Genomic DNA, 24,366 nt, shown 5'->3' with positions numbered 1-24,366 from the left:
CTTAATATTAGCTATTTTCCTGTTGTTGCTGCTGTTGTTTTTTAAAATAAGAAAAATAAATTTTGTGACGTTTTAAGCTATCAGTTATAAGTTAGCTGCTCCCTCCTATTGTCAAGCTTTTTACTAAGCTAAGCTAACTGCTTACCCCCTTATTTCTGGTCTTAATAATTAGCTCAGCTAATTGTTTACCTGTTTCCTTTTTGAAAAATTCTGCAAAGCTAAGCAGGCTATTCCCCCTTGAACCTTAATATATGCTATTTCCCCCGTTGTTGTTGTTGGTTTTTGTTTAAGAATACCAAATTTTGTGACGTTATTAGCTATCAGTAATAAGTTAGCTGCTCCCTCCTATTGTCAGGTTTTTTGCTAAGCTGAGCTAACTGCTTACCCCCTTATTTCTGCTCTTAATGATTAGCTCAGCTAATTGTTTACCTCTGCTTCCTTTTTGAAAATAAATTCTGCTAGGCTAAGCTAACCACAGGATGCTAACCACATCCTGTCATAATATTTGTGAGCGAGGTGGTCCATCAATCTGTTCTTGTCACCGTCGAGAAAGAAAGAAAGAAAAAAAAGGCAGAACAAAACAAAACGTTGGAACAATTACATCGAGAGTTTAACGTCAAAGTGAATAAAGTTTATCCTGAACCTTCTGTCGTCGTGTGAGTGAAACGCTGAAACGCTCACGTGTCATTAATTTACACCATCGCAAATATGAGGGGGGGGGGGAGGGAGGGGGAGGGGGAGAGAGAGAGAGAGGCAGGAAGAAGTCATTAATTACCAGGAAGTGCTGGCGAGGCAGCGGCGCACCTGTATGCCAGCTTCACTCCAGCTGACACACACGCATGTGCGCACACACACATATTTGTACACAATTGTACACACAAACGCGCGGCGCACACACACACTCACGCACACGCACACACACACACACTCACGCACACCCTGAGGAGTGAGGCCCTGAGGCTGTTGCTACCTGAAACAGTGAAACCAGCAGAGACACTGAATTGAAATCGCACAACCTGAAACACACACAAGCGTGCACACACACACACACGTGCACACACACACATGCATGCTTGCACACACACATTGCTTTACCCGCTGATTCAAACCACAAAGACATGACTAATCATGTGCGATACGTCATCACACTCATCATATCCTTTATTAGTGACGCATTTATACACGTATTATTATGTTTCTATTATTAATATTAATATTATATTCCTGAAATTAAACTATAAAAACACGTTTTCCTGCTTTATTTCACGGTTGAAACAACAGGAAACCGAGCGGTTACTCTCCCCGCACCAAACCCCATAGAGAAAAGCGTCGATTCTACGTTCACATCACCGAGGCTCCGCACAGGAGAGGTCGATTCACTAAAGCCTCGGTCAGTAACTTCACACGTGTTATTGCGCCAGTTCGGCGTTCGTTAAACTTTGATCGGGTTTACGTCTTTAACGTAAACGTACGATATGAAGCAGCAGCACAGAGGCAGGGCCTGTATGACTGTGAGGTAAAAACGATGATTTTCTCTATGGAGTTTGGTGTGTGATTTAGAACACAACCACACTTAAATATTCTATGTTGTGGTGTGTTTGAGGGTTAAATCAGTCACAATTAATTGATATTTCATGAACTAAATGACTAATTAATGGAGAAATTAATTGATATATTAATTGATAGTGGACACAACGTGGGGGCCGCCGCACCCTCTTCAGGGTCAGGGGTTCGATTCCCCGACTGCTCACCGAGAGTGTGCACAAACATCCTCTTGCAGGTCGTGATAAGAGGTTACACTCGAACGCAGCACACTATCGAGAGCCTGAGAGCGAGGCGGCCAATCGGCATCCAGCACCGGCCGTGAGAACACAAACACACAAACAAAGACGGCATTGACGCGAGCGCACGAGCCTGTGAAACACCTGCTCTCTCTCTCTCTCTCTCTGTGTGTGTGTGTGTGTGTGTGTGTGTGTGTGTGTGTGTGTGTTTAAAATGATGTCAGTGCATGAAAAACCACAGGGACACACAAAAATGAACACACACACACACACACACACACACACACTCCGAGCAGCCAGGGATCGACTAACCAAATGACACTTCCTCCATCTTCTAACAGCTACACACACACACACACACACACACACACACACGTGTACACACACACACACACACACACACACACAGAGCAGTTCAAAGCATTTTTCCTTAATTAGCGTTCAACGCTTGGCTTGACAAATAAATAGCGATCATTTAAGAACACTTAGAGAGGAATCAGACAGCACATTACACCTCACTGTATCTGCCAGCTACACACACACACACACACACACACACACACACACACACACACACACACACACACACACTCTCTCTCTCTCACACACACACACACACACACACGCACACACACACGATAAACTCTGCCTCTGATGGAGGAAATGAGAGAAAAAGGCAGGGAAGGAATGAAGGATGGATGATGGAACTCAACGTGAGGAGTGAGGAGACAAGGGAGCGAGGGACAGTGCTCAGGGAGAGGAGGGAGGAAGGAAGGGAGGGAATAAAAAGTCCAGGTGGGAGGAGGAGAGGAAAAGTTGTTGGATGAAGGGAATGAAAGAAAAGAACAGTGAGGAAGAGAGAGAGAGAGGAGGCAGGAAAGGAGGAAAGGATGGAGGAAAGTGAGTAGGAAGGAAGGAAGAATGATGGAAGGGAGGGAGGACAAGAAGAAAGATTGGGCAGAAGCAGTGAGGGAAGGACACAAGGAAGGACGGAAGGAAGGACGGAAGGAAGGGAAAACAATGGGAAATAGTGGAGGAAGGGAGGGAGTGAAGGATGGAAGGACAGAGGAAGGGAGGAAGGAAGGAAGGGGAAGTGGTGGAAGGGAGGGAAGGAAGGAGGAAAAAAGGAAGCCAGAATTAAGTGATGGAAGGAGCAAGGAAAGGAAAGAAGGAGGAAGGAAGAATAAAAGGAAATAAGAAATAGGGTAGAAAGAAAGGATGAGACTGAGGAGAGAGGAATGAAGGAGAGGAATGAAGGAAAGAGGGATGAAGGAAATAAGGATGAAGGAGAGGAATGAAGGAAAGAGGGATGAAGGAAAGAGGAATTAGGGAGAGAGGGATGAAGGAAAGAGGGATGAAGGAAAGAGGGATGAAGGAAATAAGGATGAAGGAGAGGGATGAAGGAAAGAGGGATGAAGGAGAGAGGGATGAAGGAAAGAGGAATGAAGGAGAGAGGAATGAAGGAAAGAGGGATGAAGGAAAGAGGGATGAAGGAGAGGAATGAAGGAAAGAGGGACGAAGGAAATAAGGATGAAGGAGAGGAATGAAGGAAAGAGGGATGAAGGAGAGAGGGATGAAGGAAAGAGGAATGAAGGAGAGAGGAATGAAGGAAAGAGGGATGAAGGAAATAAGGATGAAGGAGAGGAATGAAGGAAAGAGGGATGAAGGAGAGAGGGATGAAGGAAAGAGGAATGAAGGAGAGAGGAATGAAGGAAAGAGGGATGAAGGAAAGAGGGATGAAGGAGAGGAATGAAGGAGAGAGGGATGAAGGAGAGAGAAGAGAGGAGGAGGAGACAGGAAATGAGTGAGTGATGGACAGAGAGACAGATTTATACGAGGAGATGAAAGAAAGAATGAAGAATAGAGTTCTCCTGCAGAGTCATCTGGAACTGATCTATCCCATCATGCATCACTTTAGAGTCATGTGACACACACACACACACACAGGTGAAAAACAACACACACACACACACACACTAAACAACATCATGACTCAGCGATAATTAACATGTTTTAAACATTTTTCTGCCAGTTAAAGGAACAGTTCAGGTTTTCCGTGTGGCTGTTTGAGGTACTGCACTGAAGGCTGTGATTCTTGTGTGTGTGTGTGTTCTTTTTTGTTTTTAACCAACAAAGTGAGGACATTTTGGTCCGTCCTCACTTTGTTGTTTTCATAGAAATCACTTCCTAAGGTTGTAAACATGATACACTCTGTTTTTAACAGAGCTCCTCAATTTGGTACAAAAACAAGTTTCACACACCTTTTGCTCTGGGGCTCCACCTGCAGACAGGTGATGGTACTGCACCCAGTCGTTCTACATAGATATAGATATATTGTGCTGATTTATAAAGATGAAATGCTGGTCCTCACTTTGCCAGCATATTTACCCGGTCCTCAGTATGCAGCAAGTACAAGAATGTGTGTGTGTGTGTGTGTAATAATAATAAAAATAATTAAACTTAAAAGCATAATGTTTCTGTTGTGTGTTTTTACTTTATTTTGTGCACATAAATGCAAAAAAGATTAAATAGACCTATGACGGCTATAGTATATAAGTGAAAATAGTCACTGAAAACTCACTACAGATGAATAAAAATGTAATAATAAATAATTATAATAATAAAGTCATCTCGTCTGGTCAGGAGGGGGCGGAGCATGTGATAAAAAGGTCAACTTCACAAAAAAACACAATATTTTCCCAGAAAATTCCACATAAAATTGTTTTTTTATGATGTGAAACGCTGCGTACTTCACAATAATAAACATATTTATGATGCAAAATGAGTTTATAAATAAACAAAAACACACATAACTTGATATTAAGTGGTAACAGACTGACTGACATCAGCGCATATTAAAGCCTATATGAGGTCATTGTTATTATGATGCTGTTTTTAATTTAAATAAAACTTAATAAAAAAAGATTAATTTACCGAGACTTTGAAACACGTCAGATAACTCACCACAACTGTGAGGATTTAAATGAGCTCCATCAGAACATACTGGGTGGTCCTGTACGTACACACACACACACACACACACATACAGCACAGGGGTGTGTGTGTGTGTGTGTGTGTGTGTGTGTGTGTGTGTGTGTGTGTGTGTGTGTGTGTGTGTGTGTGTGTGTGTGTGTGTGTTCGCGATCGATAGTTAAAACAAAAATAAAGAGTGGATCTGTGCGGCCGACAGATGAGACTGAACGACGGCTGAGAGTCTCCTGAGAGCCACCGGCAGTTGTGTGTGTGTGTGTGTGTGTGTGTGTTCTTGTACTTGCGGCATACTGAGGACCAGTGAGGGTTTTTAACCAACAAAGTGAGGTCATTTTTACAGAGTGAGGACATTTTGGCCGGTCCTCACTTTGTTTTCATTGAAATCACTTCCTTAGGTTGCTATAACATGCTATACTCAATTTTTTGGTAATTTTGGACCAAAAATGTTGAGTCAAATTTTTTATTTTTTTATTTTGGACGACATAGTATAGTATGACGTTTTTGTAATATTTTGTACGAACATTTTTGGGTCCATTTTTTTTTCGAATTTTGGACGACAGTATAGTATGACGTTTTTGTAAAATTTTAGACCAAAAATTTGTGGTGAAATTTTTTTTTTTTAATTTTGGTTGACATAGTATAGTACGACGTTTTTATAAAAGTTTGGACCCAAAATTAAAAAAAAATAAAATTAAAAAAAAAAAGTTTTCCAGCGGTTTTTGCTCTGGGGCTCCACCTGCAGACATGTTATGGTACTACAACCAGTAGTTCTTTGTAGATGTCATTCATGAAGTAGATATTTGTAATTGTGTTGATTTATAAAGTGGAAATGCTGGTCCTCAGTATGCAGCAAGTACAAGAATATGTGTGTGTGTGTGTGTGTTCAGAGCTGCTGGATAACAGCTGTGAGTGAAATATCTCCACACACACACACACGTTATTATAATGATTTAAAATGACTTTTATAAAAATCAATGTTTATTTTCAAACCCAACATTATCTCAACTCTTTTCTTCTCTAAACAAATTTAATCCCGTTCATAATTTCACTGCTGTCCGTTTCAGACGAGCTTATTGATTGACGATAGGCTCCGCCCCCTCCTCCTCCTCCTCCTCCTCCTCCTCCTCCTCCTCACACCAAATCCCATAGAGAAAATCAAGGATTTAACATCACAGCACACATGGAGTCGTTGATCCACTGCTGCCTCCGTCTATAAATTTAAACTCGTTATTTTTGCGACTTCGGCTGCTAGACATCCGTCATTCGGATTCGCCGCAGTGACACAACGTGACCACACGGGGTAGCAGCAGAACAACGGCACGTGTGTCCGCGTGAGCAAATAACGCTGGTTTTCTCAATGGGATTTGGTGCATGGGGGACCGAGCAGTTTAATAACGTCAGTTTCCAGACTATGTCGGACACTTTCCTGGCCTGTCGGGTTGCACAATCGCGTTTGGATCAAAAGAGGCGAAGAGGAGGACCACGGCCTGGAAAACCACCTTTTTTGTGGGGACATTTTTCCTTGTGGGGACATTAAGCCTGGTCCCCACAAGGAAAATGCTAAAATGAACTCCTGTGACCCCAATGGATGATCTGTGTGTGTGTGTGTATGTGTGTGCGTGTGTGAGGAGCCCTTAGACAGGTTTAAAGGTGCAGTTCAGCTTATTAAGGCTGGATGAAGAGCGCAGTGGGAGATGATGATGAACCTGCTCTGGCGGAAGCTCGACGCGCTGCAGCTTTAAATGATAAACGACTCAAACGTGAATGTTTGTCAGTCACACGTTTGTTTGAAGCTCGGTTTAAAAAAAATAAAATATATATATATATATATATGTATCTAAAAACACCTGTTAAATCTTCTGAGCGCGAGTGAAAATGTGATATTCAGCAATTTTTCCATCACTCACTGAACCTCGCATTCATCACTGTGTCGACCTGCTGATACACATATATATACATAAATATACGCATATATATATATATATATACACATTTATATATATATATAAATATATATACACAGATATACATATATATATATATATATACATATATATGCACATATATGCACATATACATATATATGTATAGATATACACATATCTATACATATATTTATACATATACACATATATATACATATACATATATGCATATATATATACATATATATGTATACATATACATATGTATACATATACTCATATATGTATACATATACACATATGTATACGTATACATATGTATATACATATACATATACACATATAAATGTATACATATACACATATATGTATACATATACACATATATACATATATATGTATACATATGCACACATATATATACATATATATATACACATACATACATATATATACATATACATATATATATATATACATACATACATATATATACATATACATGTATATATACATATACATGTATATATACATATATATATATAAAGTTAAGCTGAAAAACAATTAAAAAATGTCAGGTATAAAGCCGTACAGTGTATATTGTGGGTAAGAGAGGGGGCGTGCGACAGTAACATATAAAGTGCTAATGAGAGAGCGAGAGCATCATCTTCCGACCCTTCATCCTATAGATGTGGTATTTTCTGCTGATGTAGACAGAATGTCCCTTTAGACGGCTTTAGATATCATCACGTGTGTGTGTGTGTGTGTGTGTGTGTGTGTGTGTGTGTGTGTGTGTGTGTGTGTGTGTGCAGCTGTATATTATACGACCCATGAGGCTGGTTCTCCTGTGGTTACAGAGGTTCAGGTGATCCTCACAGCAGCTGTGCAGCCACAGAAATCCCCACAGTAACAAAAAAACACCAGGATTTAATGATGATTCAGCTCATGTATGTTTGTTATTCTCACTATCGCTTAAATATAAATATAAATATATATAAATCTATGTTGCAGCTTATGTGTGAATAGCTTTGTCCTCAACGTCGACAGTCTGTCCTCGTGAGTTTGTGTGACAGGTGTAAACGCGCCGCTGACGTGCGATCGCCGAGCTTTGAAGCGACTGTCGAGTCGATTGCGGCGCGAAAGTCGGCCGCGACGTGTCAACAAAAACACAGGTGGGCGAGAAGGACGACGACAACTGAGGAGCGGAGATCATCGAGTACGCAACGTACGATCGCATCTGCGAGCGATCCTTCAGTTCACGGCGTTTACGTCGGTTAAGAATGAATCTTCAGCTCAAATTGACAATTACACACAAAAGAGAGAAGCTTAGAGTCAAACAAGCTACTTAAAGCTGTAGTATGTAACTTTAAAATATAAACAAATGTGTAAAATACACTGATAAACGTGAATGTTTACGTCTACAAATGTACAATATAGAAGATATTGACTATAAAGATTATAAAAAATAGAACTACAAAAGTATATATAACTTAGCATAACGTATGAGACGCCAGCTTTAGGTTAAGGAATTTACCCCAGTTCTCCGAAACAGGTGAGTGAGGAAGAAAGAGAACTTAGAGTTAAGCATGCTAACCTTGAAGAAGTTTGGCTCTCTTTAATTACTTTATTTGCATTTTAAGCACTTAAGATTATGCAAAAATGCTAGTTAGCTGGTATTAGCTTATTGCTGCTTCAGTGCTCTCGGGTTAGCTCAGTTGCTCTCACAGTGACACACTGAATTGCAGGTGACCCACTTTCAATTCAGATTATTTACAACAAAATAACGTACAGAATGTCCCTTTATTACCACTAACAACAACAATAACTTTTCTTCTTTTTACGCACTTAAGTTTATGTAACAATGCCAGTTAGCTTATATTAGCTAATAACCGCTTCAGTGCTGTCGGCTGGTAACGCTAGCTCAGTTGCTCGTACAATAACACACCGGTTCTAATTCAGATTATTTACAACTACAACAAATGTACAGAATGTGCCTTTATTAGCACTAACAACAAGAACTCTACTTCCTTTTTCCGCACTTAAGATTATCTAACAATGCCAGTTAGCTAATATTAGCTTATAGTTGCTTCAGTGCTGTCGCCTCGTAACGCTAGCCAGAATGTGCCTTTATTACCACTAACAACAAGAACTCTTCTTCCTTCTTTAGCGTTAGTTCAAGAAACTCGGCTAAAACGGTCACTGAACACAACACAGAGCAGCTGAAACATGCTAATGCTAAATCACCTCGCTAACAAATACAGTATGTGTGTATTTGTCTTCTTTACACACAACTGACACTGAAACGGAGGTGAATTCAACATTAACTTGGCTGTTTGTGAGCATATTTTGTGATTTACAACCAAATTCTGCTGCTAGCAGCTAACGTAGCGGCGACTACACAGCCAACGAGCTTAGAACCAAAACACAAAAGTGACATTAAAGTCACTAGTCAGTAATACCGACAGTATTTTATGGTCTTTCCACATGTTTTCAGAAATGATTTAAAAATAAAAAGTATATTTTGAGACATTCACACACTTTATACAGCAGTAAAATGGCCTGTAAATGTAAATATAACCTGGTTTAAAAGTCTCATGGACTCAAACGTCACATTCTCCATCCTTGCTGGAGCTCAGAGTGCATTCATGTCACCTTCTGCCAGCAGACAATGGCTGTTTTTGGGGAGGCGTTGGTTGTTTTTAGAGGCTGCAGAGCTGCCTGTAGGGGGGTTGGGGCTCGTAAGCGTTGGCAGGAGGCCACGTCCCCCCCCCCCCCCCGAAAACCAAGCCTCAATCAGGGCCAGAGGAGGTTCAGTGCCAACACGACAGGTTCCCAGTTCAGCTCCGACACAAACACCACAGCTAAAGACACAATAGACGAGTTCAGTGGCGTCACTGTCGAGTCAGACGGTCACACAGACTGTGTGTGTGTGTGTGTGCGCGTCCATTTTTAACTAATAACACACATTTGTACACGAGGGTGTATCTATTTTTATCATATTACCCTTTAAAAATGACTACTGTTAAATTTAAAAAAAATAAACCTTTTGAATAACAGTGTTGATAAAAGCTATCTAAAGTGCGGTAGCGCATGAATAATTAGCTTCAAGCTACTTCCCGAAGTCGTGCTACTTAACAAATAAAAATGACAAAAAATATATATTTCTATTCTTACCAAAATGTCAAATAAAGTGATTTCTGTGCGTTTTAAAACCATTTATGAGGTTTACAGCAGTTTTTTTTAAATGCAATTAGAGCAATTACGATACATAAGATTATCATTTAATATCACAGCTAGTTCTCAAACTAAAACGATGGGATTAGATGCTATGTCAAGTCGTAAAATACCCAGATTTAGCCCAAAAATCGGGGGAAAATCTTGCTTAATTTGCTTCATTTAATAATAAAAACTCATAATATTCGACCGGTATCTGCTTCAGACAAGAATGCTGGAGAGTTAGCAAGAAAATTGGCAAAAATTGACATGCTAACTTCTGAAAACTTCTTGACTCAAACATTTGTAGTATTTAAAGTATTTGCCGGTTAAATTTACTCTCCTGGGTGATTAACATGTGAACATTTTCCATTAAATTGACACAACTGAGAGGAAAATTAATTTTTTTTTAACAAACACTGACCAAAACAAGCAAAAATCAGGCGATGCTAATCACAACTTAGCTTTATTAGCCTCACTCAGTCACCTTTCACCGCTTTATCCTGCAAATTTGTTTAATCTACATGTCTACATGCTAATTTGGTTCCACTTTTTCTATTATAAACAGAGTTAGAGTTAGCATTAGCCACAGGTGAGTCTTAGCAGTGTAAGCTATTGTTGTCAAGAGGTTTGTGCAGGAAGTTAAAGAGGAATTGCCGGCAATTGGCCTTCAAAATAAGAGCCCTTGGCTTCGTCCACAACAAGAGAAACAGCTTCGACCAGGTTGTGTTTACTCGTGCGAGTAATGCAACGTGGAAACACAACCATTAAACTGACACAAAGCGCTAATTCAGCGGCGACAAAAACTAACACTCGTCCACTTTTCAACGGTTTGGAGTGAAATAAGCGGACAGTTTTCAGATGTGTGTGTGTGTGTGTGTGTGTGTGTGTGTGTGTGTGTGTGTGTGTGTGTGTGTGTGTGTGTGTGTGTGTGTGGTCCCTGCTGCTGCTGCACTCAGAGCTAATTATGTGTTTTAAATGTAAAAACTTCTCCACTCTGACATTAAAGCCGGAGCCAAAGTGTGGAAACTGAACCTGAATGAGATCAAATCTCCAATGACAACAAATGTACAAATGTACAAATGTACAAATGTACAGCTACAGAGTGGATGGATGATTGTAGGTGGATGAATGAATGGATGATTGGTGGATCGATGGTAAGTGGATGATTGTGGATGGATGGATGAATGATTGGTGGATGAATGATGATTGTGGATGGATGGATGAATAAATGGTGGATGGATGGATGATGAGTGGATGATTGTGAATGAATGGATGAATAAATGGTGGATGGATGATTAGCGGTGGGTGCATGATAGATGGGTGGATGGATGATGAGCGGATGATTGTGGATGGATGGTGGATGGATGATGAGCGGTGGGTGCATGATAGATGGGTGGATGAATTGTCAGTGATACAATATGGACAACAAACTGACTTATGAATGAATGAATGAACCTAAAGTTTAAATGAAAATTCAAATAATTTGATGAAAAATGTATGAATGAACAAATGGAAAGTTATACTACAACCTCATAAATTAGTGAATGGATGAATGGGTTAAAAGTGGAAGGCTGATCTAAAGTGTAAAAGAACTAACTATGCATCCTCACTGGACAATAAAAGAATGGATGAACGAATGAATGAATGAATGAAATAAATGAGCAGATACGTGAAAACAATGTAAATGTGGGGGGAATTATTAGAAGTAAAAACATGAGTGAGGTTTGATGAAGTGATGAGAGGGTGAATGAGTGACTGAAGCACAAATCAAAGTCAAACAGCGGCTAAATTTAAACTGAATTCAACAGTGGAAGAATTCTGTGTAACAACTGACACTGACGACTGACAGCAGACAAAATACAGTGTGTGTGTGTGTGTGTGTGTGTGTCGTCAGGGACAAACCGTGTCCTCATGACAAAAGCAAACTCATCACAAAGCTCAAAGTGAGGAAGGTCTTTTTTTGCTTTTTGAAGAAGCAGAATTCTGTCCTTCAGACGCTCAGGAGCCACACTGGTGTTTTTGTGGTCCACACACACACACACACACACACACACACACACACACACACACACACACACACACACACACACACACACACACACACGGGTGAGACCCTGTGTCGGCAGCCGCTCCTCCACAAACGCATCATTTCACCCATTCATTATGTGAACGAGTGACTCCTGATAAATCATGTAAAAAAAACGCTGATCATATCATGACACAGTGATTCTGGGATTATCCAAACATGAAGTCGAGTCATATTCTAAAATGTAAATATTCATATTTGGATCTTGCCATGACATAATGGACCTAATTTAATGATAAGAACATTCAATAACACGATTGTTCCGACCCAATTAAAAATCAGGCTTTAAAATCTAAAAAGAAAGTGTCTAAAATACATTAAAATTAACATATATATTCATATTTTTCCGATTTTGAAAACAAACAAATCATAATGTGTGGTAAAAATGACACATTTGTAAACGCATTAATGATATTTTGAATTAAAATGGTTTTAAACACCTCTCAAAACGTGAAATTTCCCTCATGTTACACTGAATCCAGAGATAAGCGCCACCTTCAGGAGACATGAAGTAGAGCCACATTAACAAGAAATTATTTTACCTTTGATATTTATATCTTACAATTCAGGACAATGACATATTTGTCGGATATTTAACGATAAGAACATTTTTATATCAAGATTTTCCCGACTACATTTTTTTTAGCATTTTCGTAAAAAAAAAGTTCGTAAAAATCGAATTTCTAGAATAACATCTCTGGAATCTAGAAACATCTCTAGAATACATTATAAATAATTTTACTTAATATTTATGTGTGTAAAACAACAATCTTAAAAATAAGATTATAATAAATCACAAGGTCCTGGGAGTGACTGGAGGGATGCAGGCGCCCCCTTGTGGTCCATGTAATAATCACCTCAATAAGATATGATAACTATGATAACGTAATATTATTATTAGAGGTAATAAGTGGCCAATGCTGCATTATTTGTTATCATTTAAAAGTACATTTTTATCAGATACAGGAGTAAATATCGGTCGACATATTAAAGATGTCGTGCCCGTAGAATTACACAGTATCTGAATTATACGACGATCTGTTTGAATTCTCCTCAATGATCGAGAATCAGCGTTCATCCAATCACAACCCAACACACGCATCATAACGTCTCACATCTTTCTCTTTGATTCTCATATTCTCGCATCGGTTTGATAAGACTTTGATGAACAGACGTTTCAGACTGAGAAGAAGAAAAATCAATCCTCAAACATCAGACTCTGCAAAACTTCAACAACCTGCACTGCAACGTTAGAATAAATCATCAAATTACGGCGAGAACATCTCGCTCTTTAATATTCAACCACAAGTATCAAACGCCAACATCTGTATATTTCTGTTTTAATCACGGTTGTGCATCTTAGCATCCGTCCATGCACACACACACACACGCACACACACACACACACACACACACACACACTTTCATAATAATTAATTCAATAAACAATTAACCAACAAAGTTTAAAACAAGTTAGAAATAAAGAGAACATCTGGTTTTTGTTTTTTTAGCATAAAAGTCAAACATTATATTCACTATATTTGATTAACAAAAAACTAATTCACTTTTTTCTCGTCAACATCGCTGCTAATTCTGCAAACTAGTTTGCTACTAAAGTCAAAAGTCAACTTAAAACTGCTAAAAGAGCTACCTTAGCAGCTAAAGTCAAAGAACTACTTTCGCCGCTAAAGTCAAAGAGCTACTTTAGCCGCTAAAGTCAAAGAGCAACTATAGCCGCTAAAGTCAAAGAGCTACTTTAGCCGCTAAAGTCAAAGAACTACCTTAACTGCTAAAGTGACATAACTATCATAGCTGCTTAATTTAAAGAGCTACTTTAGCTGCTAAAGTCAAAGAGCTACTTTAGCGGCTCAAGTTAAAGAACTACCTTAACTGCTAAAGTGAAATAACTATCATAGCTGCTTAAGTTAAAGAACTACTTTAGCAGCTAACGTCAAAGAACTACCTTAATTGCTCAAGTAAAACAACTACCATAGCTGCTAAAGTTAAAGAAGTACTTTAGCTGCTAAAGTCAAACATAAATTTAAAAACACAGCAACTTTAAATGCTCCTGTCAAATAACTACATAGCTGCTAAAGTCAAACATTAGCAGCTAAAGAGAAAACAGCTACTTGTAGCTGCTAGTGTCAAACAACTACTGTTGCTGCTAAAGTAGCAGCCACTGTAGCAGCTGCTTTGCTGTTTGTACGACAACAACTGCAAACGGTCAAGTGAACAAGCTACGTGCTAATTAAAATAAAATGAGCATAACGGAGGAAAGTAGCTAAATGCTAAATAACCCTCATCCAGACAGTGTTTAGGCTCCGTACTGCTTATGTTCACACTAACACAGTTAGCAGTTAGCTTCAGAGAGTTCTACTGCTAAGAAACAACAAATAAAGCAGCTTAAAGTTCTCCAGGATCGTGAGGACGGACCGTGTTAATGTTTTAAAATGAAAATGATGTGATTTATGAATGACCAGCGTCACTTTTCATAGTTACTGACGTAAAGTCCGGTCTGAGAAGACGTCAGACGCTTAAATCCTTCATCTGCTGATCTGATCTTACACCATTAACCACACACACAACAACAACAACAACACAAACACAAACAACACACAAGACAACATTAGAGCTTGGACTGACCTGGTGACAGTGTGGGTTGGACTCTCTGCCGTACGAATACGAACTCCTGTCTGATTTACCTGCAGCAGACAAAAGAAAAACAGACACAGTTAGCGAATAAGCCGGCGTTAGTCATCGTTAGCTGCTAATCTTTACACGTTGTTTACCGAGATGGCAGCAAAAACCAGAACACGACAACATCATAAAGCATGTGATACACATAAAGACCATAAGTATGAATATTACATTGCATTTTTAATTAAATCCAACACTTTGTGTAGCTTTCCTGAGAAATAACACAACACTATCACTTTTAAGTGATCCGTGCGCCCAGTATTTATGTTTTTAATCCTGCGTTCGCGTATAGAATCATACATTTACATATCGTCTGTCTGCTCCGTTTGTTCTCCCCGCATGGTTTTCTCTTGCTGCACAACAGAGGCGACATATGCTACATCGGCGACTCACAGATCCACCAACTCTTTATGCTACGGGATCACAAAAACGGCGGCTTTCATTCGCCGCGTTTCCTTTAGGCGCAGATTCAGTCGCGTCCCGAGTAAGACGAGACAAACGCAAAGTGAGACGACGAGGTACGCGGAGCCGTCAAAGAACCCCGATAATTAAATCCAAAACTTCCTGCGGGTGATCTTGAGGTGATCGTGGGTGTTGGTAAATTACAAAATACTTATTTTTAAGTTAATGTAAACTACGGTTAGGTTTAGGTGCAAAAATACTCTCGATAGGGTAAAACAAAAAACATTGCAATTTTGCCTCAAAACATCGCGATATCATCTGCGTAAAAACACACCTAAATATCCTTAGATCATCATAACATCATCTGCGTAAAAACGCATAAATATCCTCATAACAACGCAACATCTGCGTGAAAAAACACACCTAAATATCCTTAGATCATCATAACATCATCTGCGTAAAAACACATCTAAATATCCTCATAACATCACAACACCATCTGCGTAAAAACACACCTAAATATCCTCAGAACATCATAACATCATCTGCGTAAAAACACACCTAAATATCCTTAGATCATCATAACATCATCTGCGTAAAAACACATCTAAATATCCTTAGAACATCACAACATTATCTGTGTAAAAACACATCTAAATATCCTCAGAACATCACAACATCAGCGTAAAAACACATAAATATCTTCAGAATATCGCAACATCATCTGCGTAAAAACAGACTAGAATATCTTCATGACATCCCAACATAATCTGCGTAAAAACACATAAATATTCTCATTAAATCGCAACATAATCTGCGTAAAAACACACCAGAATATTCTGATAACATCACGACATCATCTGCATAAAAACATCTAAATATTCTCATAACATCGCAACATCATCCGCGTAAAAACACACCAGAATATCCTCATAAAACAATCCACGACAAATCTTCACAAGTTTTGTCTAAAATGTCTTCATTTCGTGGCAAATACGTCAACGTAAAGTTACGATATACCGACAGTTTTATCGCGCGCTTCTTAAATGCGAACATTTTCTGGTTTTCTTTGCGCAAAAATACAACAAACAAATCGTTGAAACTTAACTATTTTAGTTCGTGGTGAAAACAAAACGACTCGATTAATCGAGAAAATGAATCAATTATGAAAATACGGGCTAGTTGGCGCTGTAGAGATGATAATTTAAGACTTAATCCCATACAGAGAGTTTGAATGTGACGTTTTCTATGGTTTAGAGCAGGGGTTCTCAAAGTTGTGATACCTGAGGGCCAATTTAGGAACCCAACATTGGACTGAGGGCCGCCAAAGGGAAAAAACTGAAAGAAATCCCATTTGTAATAACTATGGCGTCCAAAATTTGACAAAACCAACATACTATACTACGTTGTCCAAAATGTGACAATTTTTTTGAAAAACAAATTTTGGTCCAAAATTTGACAAAAACCTCATACTATACTATGTCGTTAAATTTTTTTACAATTTTTGTGGAAAATAGTTTTTGGTCCAAAATTTGACAAAAACGTTGTACAATACTACGTCGTCCCAAATTTGAAAAAAATAAAATAAAAAAAAAATTGGTCCAAAATTTGACAAAAAAATACATATGCCGTCCCAAATTTGGTCCAAAATTTGACAAAAAACGTTGTACAATACTATGTCGTCCCAAATTTGACCATTTTCCCCCCCAAAAAATTGGTCCACAATTTTTCAAAATTTGACAATTTTTGGGGGAAAAAGTTTTTGGTCCAAAATTTGACAAAAACGTTGTACAACGTCATCCCAAATTTGAAAAATTTGTCTATTTTTTTTTTTTTACAGTTTTTTGGGAAAAAATTTAAAGGCCAAAATTTGACAAAAAAGTCATACTATACTGTTTCACTATGTCATCCAAAATTTGATGACATAGTAAATACAGTTGTACAGTTTACACTCATTGGTCTGTATCCAGTAATGTCCAATAAACATTTAACAATCTTAGTAGCTCCTGGATTAAAACTATCAACTGTAATTCATTGCGGGGCCGCCAGAAATGTTTCTGCGGGCCGCCATTGGCCCCCCGGGCTGCACTTTGAGAACTAATGCTTTAGAGTGAAGTAAAGTGAGATTTCTGCAGCAGCAGCAGCAGCAGTGGTGGCGGCGACAGTCGACCCGACAACAAAGCTGATTTCCTCTCCGGCTTCTGCTGCTGCTGCTGCTTCGAGGCCTATTTTTATCCACATGGACCTCGTTTTTTTTTTTTTTGGGGGGGGGGGGGGGTGATGAAAGCCCTTAAACCTTCCTCCAGTCTAAATATCAAACCGCAGCGAGCGAGTGTGTAATTACGACGACGAGCGGCCGAAACCTGGAGGAGCTTCACAGCGAGCGAGAGCGAAAAAACCAAAGCGCGGCGCGCGAGTACGCGGCGGTGAAGGGTCTGAATCAGGCGACTATAGACGCTCGCTGAATACCAGCCAACATGGCCGCCGATGCAGAAGAGGCTGATAATTACAGCCGTGTGTGTGTGCGCGCGTGTGTGTGTGTGAGGCCTCGGCTGATGCCAGCTGGACTGGTTTGGCACGAACACAAAAACAGACACACACACATTGCGTGTTTGTGCTGCTGTTCTTCTCAGGACGCCGCATCCACTCACATTCACTCATTCACTCATTCATTCATTCACTCATTCATTCACTTTGTAACTTTAACCAGAACTAACTTTAAAGTTAAAGTCCAATATTTATTGCGTCAGAATACGACAAAATATCGTCTTACTTACGACGCTAATATGAGAATTTTGTTTCTAAAATGTACATTTATTACATTTAATTGGTATAAATTAATATTGTCCAATAAATGCATTTGTAAATTATGTTAAAAAAAGGACTATATTTCAATATTTATTGTGTCACGGATTAAAAAACAAAGATTTACCCCAGGATACGTCAAAATATTCACTATTATTATGTCTTTTTAAAATTATTTTATGAGTTTATTGTTTCTAAAACGTAAATATTACATGCATTTGCCTGCTATAAAACCTCGTCTTATACAAAAAAAAGTATTCCGTGTTACTCAGAGATGAGGTTCTGCCTCATTAGGACCAGGTTTTACTCTCCATGAGGTCTCACTGGTCCTGACAAGGCCAGTAAACAAGAGAGACAGGTCCTAAAGAGGCGACAAATACAAGAACACACACACACACACACACACACACACACATTCACGATATAAATGTATTAAAATCTTTAAATAAATAAATACAGTACATATATGCTTTTATTTTGGAAAAGGGCGGAGCCTGTTATCCGTGCTCTTCCTTTATTTTGTTTTTATTCATAAGCTTCCTGGAAAATAAATTAAAACATAATTTTTGTAATTTATAATACAATAAATGTATTTATTAACGTGTATTTTATTAATTACTTTTATTTGCTATGTTAGAATTTAACAAATTGTTTACATGTTTATTTAAGATGAACTGGTTTTTCATGTCTTAGTCTCACAAACCTGGAAAATATCATTTTAAATATTACAATTTTGAATTGAATTTGAATGATCGATTCAGTCACTGTGTCCAGTTCAATTATTTTTTTTATTATTAATCAATAATTAAATAATTTTTCACCATCAATGAATCAGTTAAAATGAATATTTTCAGTATTTTTGCCTAAAAAGTTTATCTTTTTTTGATTTTATGGACAAAACATGAATAAATTATGAACAATAATTGTTAGTTTCAGCCCCGATTTACAGCATTTGTTCATCTGAAGTCGACTTAAAAAAGGAGATTTCACTCATTCATTCATTCATTCATTCGTTCACAGACGTCCTTTGTTTGAAGAATCTTTTCATAAAAAGCGACGACGGAAAGACAAACGTGACGAGGTGAAGCTTCTGTTTTTGAACACAAACACAAACACGACTTCGCCGCGACGGCGTCCACATACACGGACGCCGTCGATGGCCGCTGCACTCCCTCTCTCTCTCTCTCTCTCTCTCTCTCCACATGACTCCGTCCATCTGTGGACGAATCCCCCCAAAAAATGGACAAACGCCAACGTTTACAGGAGTTCTGTCTCCTCAGGAAGGAGAAAAACAAGGGACAAATCACTCACACACACACACACTAGGAATTAAAGGCCTTCAATCAGATTTTACTGTTTTATAATATTCTATTTATAATAAAAGTGCATATATGCATATATCATATATACTTGTTTTTAAATGTTATTTTCTTTTATCCTTAATTTTAATTTAATTATTATTAAAAAAAATAAAAAATTAATGAAATAATGCCCACATCTAAAAAATGTCCATTACATACAGTACATAGTTAAATTTAAAATGTATAGTTAAATTCCATGTTTTAGTGTCATTTTTCACAATCTACATTTGTAAATTTGTCTTTTTCTTTTTAAATTTATTTATTAATCGATTGATTTTGTGCATCTTATAATAAGTTTGGAAAATATGTTAAAAAAATAAATATGTAGTATAGGTTTATTATCTTTACCGTATATTGTTAAACTGTAATATTATGACGTATCAATACAAAATAAACTCACTTGTGTATCAGCAGAGTATTTGTACATAAAATCAATAAATGTAAAAACACACACTCACACAACTTGGTCAATACTGATTTTTAAAAAGATCCAGTTTTACGTCCTACTTTAAAAATAACAAACAAATAAACGTGAATCATGTTTTAAGTGGATTATTCCTTTAACAGAGACATTTGAACGCTCTCGTTTTGCTCTCGATTATCAAACATGATTCAATTTCCTTTTGTGCAGCGAATGAGAGAGAGAGAGCAGTTGATCTATGTGAGTCGTCAATAAACCAGGAAATATGAGAGGAAATGTTCAAAACGGAGAAAATATGGACATTTTCTGTCGTGGAAAACGTTAATAATTTGCCTCGTTCTGATTTTTGGGGTAATTTAGGGAACAGGAAATCATCTGTAATGATTAGACGTGACATTTAAACTGGGAATTGTTCCTAATGTTGCAGCAGGATGATCAATTCTTTGAGTTTGCGTTGAAAAATGTGACTTAAAACCAATTTTTTTTTAATATACGGTTTAAAATATTTAGTTTTATGCACCGACTGTGTGGAAAAAACACTAATTGTTGAATAATACAATCACTACACAACATTTTTACATTAATTTCACCCAAAAAAACGTAAAAAACAAATCAACCAGACCAGGTTTTGAGGAGTTAGATAAGTTATCATAACGTTAACTCTAGTAGAACTAGTTAGCTAGCTAGCAAGTTGATATCTAAAGATGTCAGCTTGTGTTCTGACCGAGTTGTTTCTCAAATTAAATCATAAACGTTTAACAAATGAGATAATTCTGGACGTAAATGAAGAACGAAAGGAAAAAGAGTTAGTGAGGTCATGCTAACGTTAACTCTAGTTAGTTAGGAGTTAGAGGCAAGCTAGCTAGCAAGTTGACATCAAAAGATGTCATGTCATGTTCAGACTTTGGTGTTTCAAAAAAAAAAAAACTTAGATGATAGATGATAATTCAATATCAACAATTATCAAAAGAAAGATTGTGTTTTGAGGAGTTAGCAAAGTTATTTTAACGCTTACTCCAGTTAGTTAGAAGTTAGCAGCAAGTTAGCTAGCAAGTTGATATCTAAAGATGTCATGTTCCGAGTCGTTTCTCGGATAAAAATGTAAATAAAGGCAATAATTTTGGTTGTAAACAAAGTAAAAAAGAAGTACTGGACAGGTTTTAAGGAGTTAGTGAGGTTAGCGTAATGTTTAAGATAGTAAGTTAGACGTTAGAGGCAAGTTAGCTAGCAAGTTGATATCTTAAATGTCATGTCGTGTTTCTGACTGAGTTGTTTTCTCACATTAAAATGGAAATGACAGATAATTCTGGTTGTAAACAAAGATTATAGAGCGGGAAACGCACTGGCCATGTTTTGAGGAATAAAAAAAAAACAAGTTAATTACAAGTTAGCGAGAAGCTAGCAAACAAGTTGATGTCTGAAGAAGGCGTGTCATGCTCTCGCTGGGATGTTTCTTCTTTTATAGAAAGCAAAAGACCAACATCAAAGTCTAACGCGTTATCTTAAGACAGTAAAATTAACTTTGCGTCGCCGCTCACTCTCTCACACCAAACCCCATAGAGAAAATCATGGATTTTAACACCACTGCTGCCTCCAATAGTGACTTTAAATGTCTTGATTTTGTAAATTCTGTGTTTGAAAGTCTTTGTTCAGATTGAGATAAGTGGCTCAAATTGATCAAATGAGGCGACAGCAGAGCAGCAGCTCATGTGTCGCTGAGAGATAAAATCACTGATCTTCTCTATGGGCTTTGGTGCAGAATGAATGAAAGTGAGATAAATGTTAAAATATCATCCACGCGAGCTGGTTTACTTCTCTATGGACCTGACACAGCGATGTGGACTGACCTCCCCCTCCTCCACCTTTTGTACTGGGACACACACTCGCTCTAACAGGGCCGTATCATCTGGGGGGGGGGGGGGGGGGGGGGGTCTATTTAGGTTCATCTTAAATAGAAATAGAGACGAGGTCAGAAAATGAGTTATCAGTAATCAGTAAATTAACTAACAAACTGAACATATTTTAAAAAATTATATAGTATAATACATTTTAGAAATAATTAACATGTTAAAATCCTCATGTTTGATCCATAAAACATTCATGTTTTCTTAATGTAATAGATTAAACGATTCAGGACGGCGTTTTCGGTGATTAAATCGTCTTTAAATGTGGATAAATTTGACGTACTGAACCTTTAAAGCAGCCGTTTGCATATTGTGTTGACGCTCATTGACTCTGAGAGGCTTTTATTGTGAAATGCGTCGCTAAAATTCAACATTTCAGCCTGTGATAGCATGTAAAAAAATAAAAGTACTCTTTTTATGTTTGTTTTATTTCATGTAATATATATATTTAGTATAATATAATACATTTTAGAAACAACACGCTAAAATCCTCATATTTGCACCATAAAACATTCATGTTTTCTTAATCTAATAAATGAAACTATTCAGGACGGTGTTTGCGGTGATTAAATCGTCTTTAAATGTGGATAAATTTGACGTACTGAACCTTTAAAGCAGCCTTGGCATATTGTATTGATGCTCATTGACTCTGAGAGGCTTTTATTGTGAAATGAGTCGCTAAATTGCACCTTTTCAGCCACTGATAACATGTAAAAAAATAAAAGAACTGTTTTTATGTTTGCTTTATTTAATACAACAAAATTATTAAATGTAATATATATATATTTTATATAAAATAATACATTTTAGAAACAATTAACATGCTAAAATCCTCATATTTGCACCATAAAACATTCATGTTTCCTTAATCTAATAAATGAAATGATTCAGGACGGTGTTTGCTGTGATTTAAGCGTCTTTAAATGTGGATAAATTTGACGTACTGGACCTTTAAAGCAGCCTTGGCATATTGTGTTGATGCTCATTGACTCTGAGAGGCTTTTATTGTGAAATGAGTCGCTAAATTTCAACATTTCAGCCTGTGATAGCATGTAAAGAAATAAAAGTACTGTTTTTATGTTTGTTTTATTTCATGTAATATATATATTTAGTATAATATAATACATTTTAGAAAAAATTAACATGCTAAAATCCTCATATTTGCACCATTAACCATTCATGTTTTCTTAATCTAATAAATTAAACAATTCAGGACGGTGTTTGTGGTGATTTAATCGTCTTTAAATGTGGATAAATTTGACGTACTGAACCTTTAAAGCAGCCTTGGCATATTGTATTGATGCTCATTGACTCTGAGAGGCTTTTATTGTGAAATGAGTCGCTAAATTGCACCTTTTCAGCCACTGATAACATGTAAAAAAAATAAAAGAACTGTTTTTATGTTTGCTTTATTTAATACAACAAAATTATTAAATGTAATATATATATATTTTATATAAAATAATTCATTTTAGAAACAATTAACATGCTAAAATCCTCATATTTGCACCATAAAACATTCATGTTTCCTTAATCTAATAAATGAAATGATTCAGGACGGCGTTTGCGGTGATTTAAGCGTCTTTAAATGTGGATAAATTTGACGTACTGGACCTTTAAAGCAGCCTTGGCATATTGTGTTGATGCTCATTGACTCTGAGAGGCTTTTATTGTGAAATGAGTCGCTAAATTTCAACATTTCAGCCTGTGATAACATGTAAAGAAATAAAAGTACTGTTTTTATGTTTGTTTTATTTCATGTAATATATATATTTAGTATAATATAATACATTTTAGAAACAATCAACATGCTAAAATCCTCATATTTGCTCCATTAACCATTCATGTTTTCTTAATCTAATAAATTAAACAATTCAGGACGGTGTTTGCGGTGATTTAAGCGTCTTTAAATGTGGATAAACTCCACTTTATTTGCAGTTATGGACCAAATATTAATCCACACGTCGGGAAAACAATGGGATTAAATAACGTTCGGCGTCGGTGTTTTATTTTGACGTCAGGAAGGAATTAAAAGAAAAGAGAGAAAGAAGAAAGAGAAAGAAAGAAATAGGAGATGAAGATGTTTGACAAGTGTTGACGTTGCTTTCAGGGAAACGTCAAATGTGTGTGTGTGTGTGTGTGCGTGTGTGTGAAAAGGAAAGTGTGCAAAGACGAGATCTCCTCTGACATCCATATAATGACTCCATTTTCATCAACTATGTGACTAATAGTGCGATTTGACGAGGAGGGTGAGACCATGAGAGGAGGAGAGAGGGGGGGGGGGGGGGGGAGAAAGATGGATAGAAGACGGGTTCAACTCCCTCTGCCTCTTCCTGCATGCTGTGTGTGCGTGCGTGTGTGTGTGCGTGTGTGTGTGTGTGTGCGTGTGTGTGATGGGGGAGGGTTGGAGCGTGCAGACATGAATCATTCTGAGTGATTCGAGCGTTTCCATGACACCACTGGGCACCGGTCCAGAAGTTTCTACAAAGTCTTAAAGGTGCGACGACAGACACACACACACACACACACACACAGACACACTAACACACACACAGATTACAACACACACACACACACACACACACAGAGAATCAGAAATAATCTATATCTTCATTGACGGCGTTGTCTTCACGTGTAAAGCGTAACCCTCTCTGTCGCCGTCTGTTAATTTAACAGACGACAGTCCATGAGTAACCGCCCCCCCCCCTCCTCCCCCCCCCCATCCCAAAAACTCCCAGCAGGCATTGGTTTCTTGGCAGTGAAGCGAGTGAATACAT

General features: G+C 37.7%; 1 protein-coding gene across 1 annotated transcript in view; it reads right to left on the bottom strand.

Annotated features, from left to right (window-relative positions):
* The window catches only part of LOC310944308 (transcription factor 4-like), a gene marked incomplete at its 3' end in the record, with an annotated part of 84,589 nt that overhangs the window by 5,151 nt on the left and 55,072 nt on the right, over positions 1-24,366 (bottom strand). The window contains exon 5 of the mRNA XM_083910049.1: positions 14,643-14,701. Within this exon, the coding sequence (XP_083766175.1) occupies positions 14,643-14,701 (59 nt within the window). The remainder of the gene's footprint in view (positions 1-14,642; positions 14,702-24,366) is intronic.

Source organism: Microchirus variegatus (assembly GCF_963457635.1).
Source record: "Microchirus variegatus genome assembly, chromosome: 1".
In the NCBI taxonomy this organism is placed as follows: Eukaryota; Metazoa; Chordata; class Actinopteri; order Pleuronectiformes; family Soleidae; genus Microchirus; species Microchirus variegatus.
Note: the sequence above shows the minus strand (reverse complement) of the source record. Positions and strands in the feature narration are given on the sequence as shown.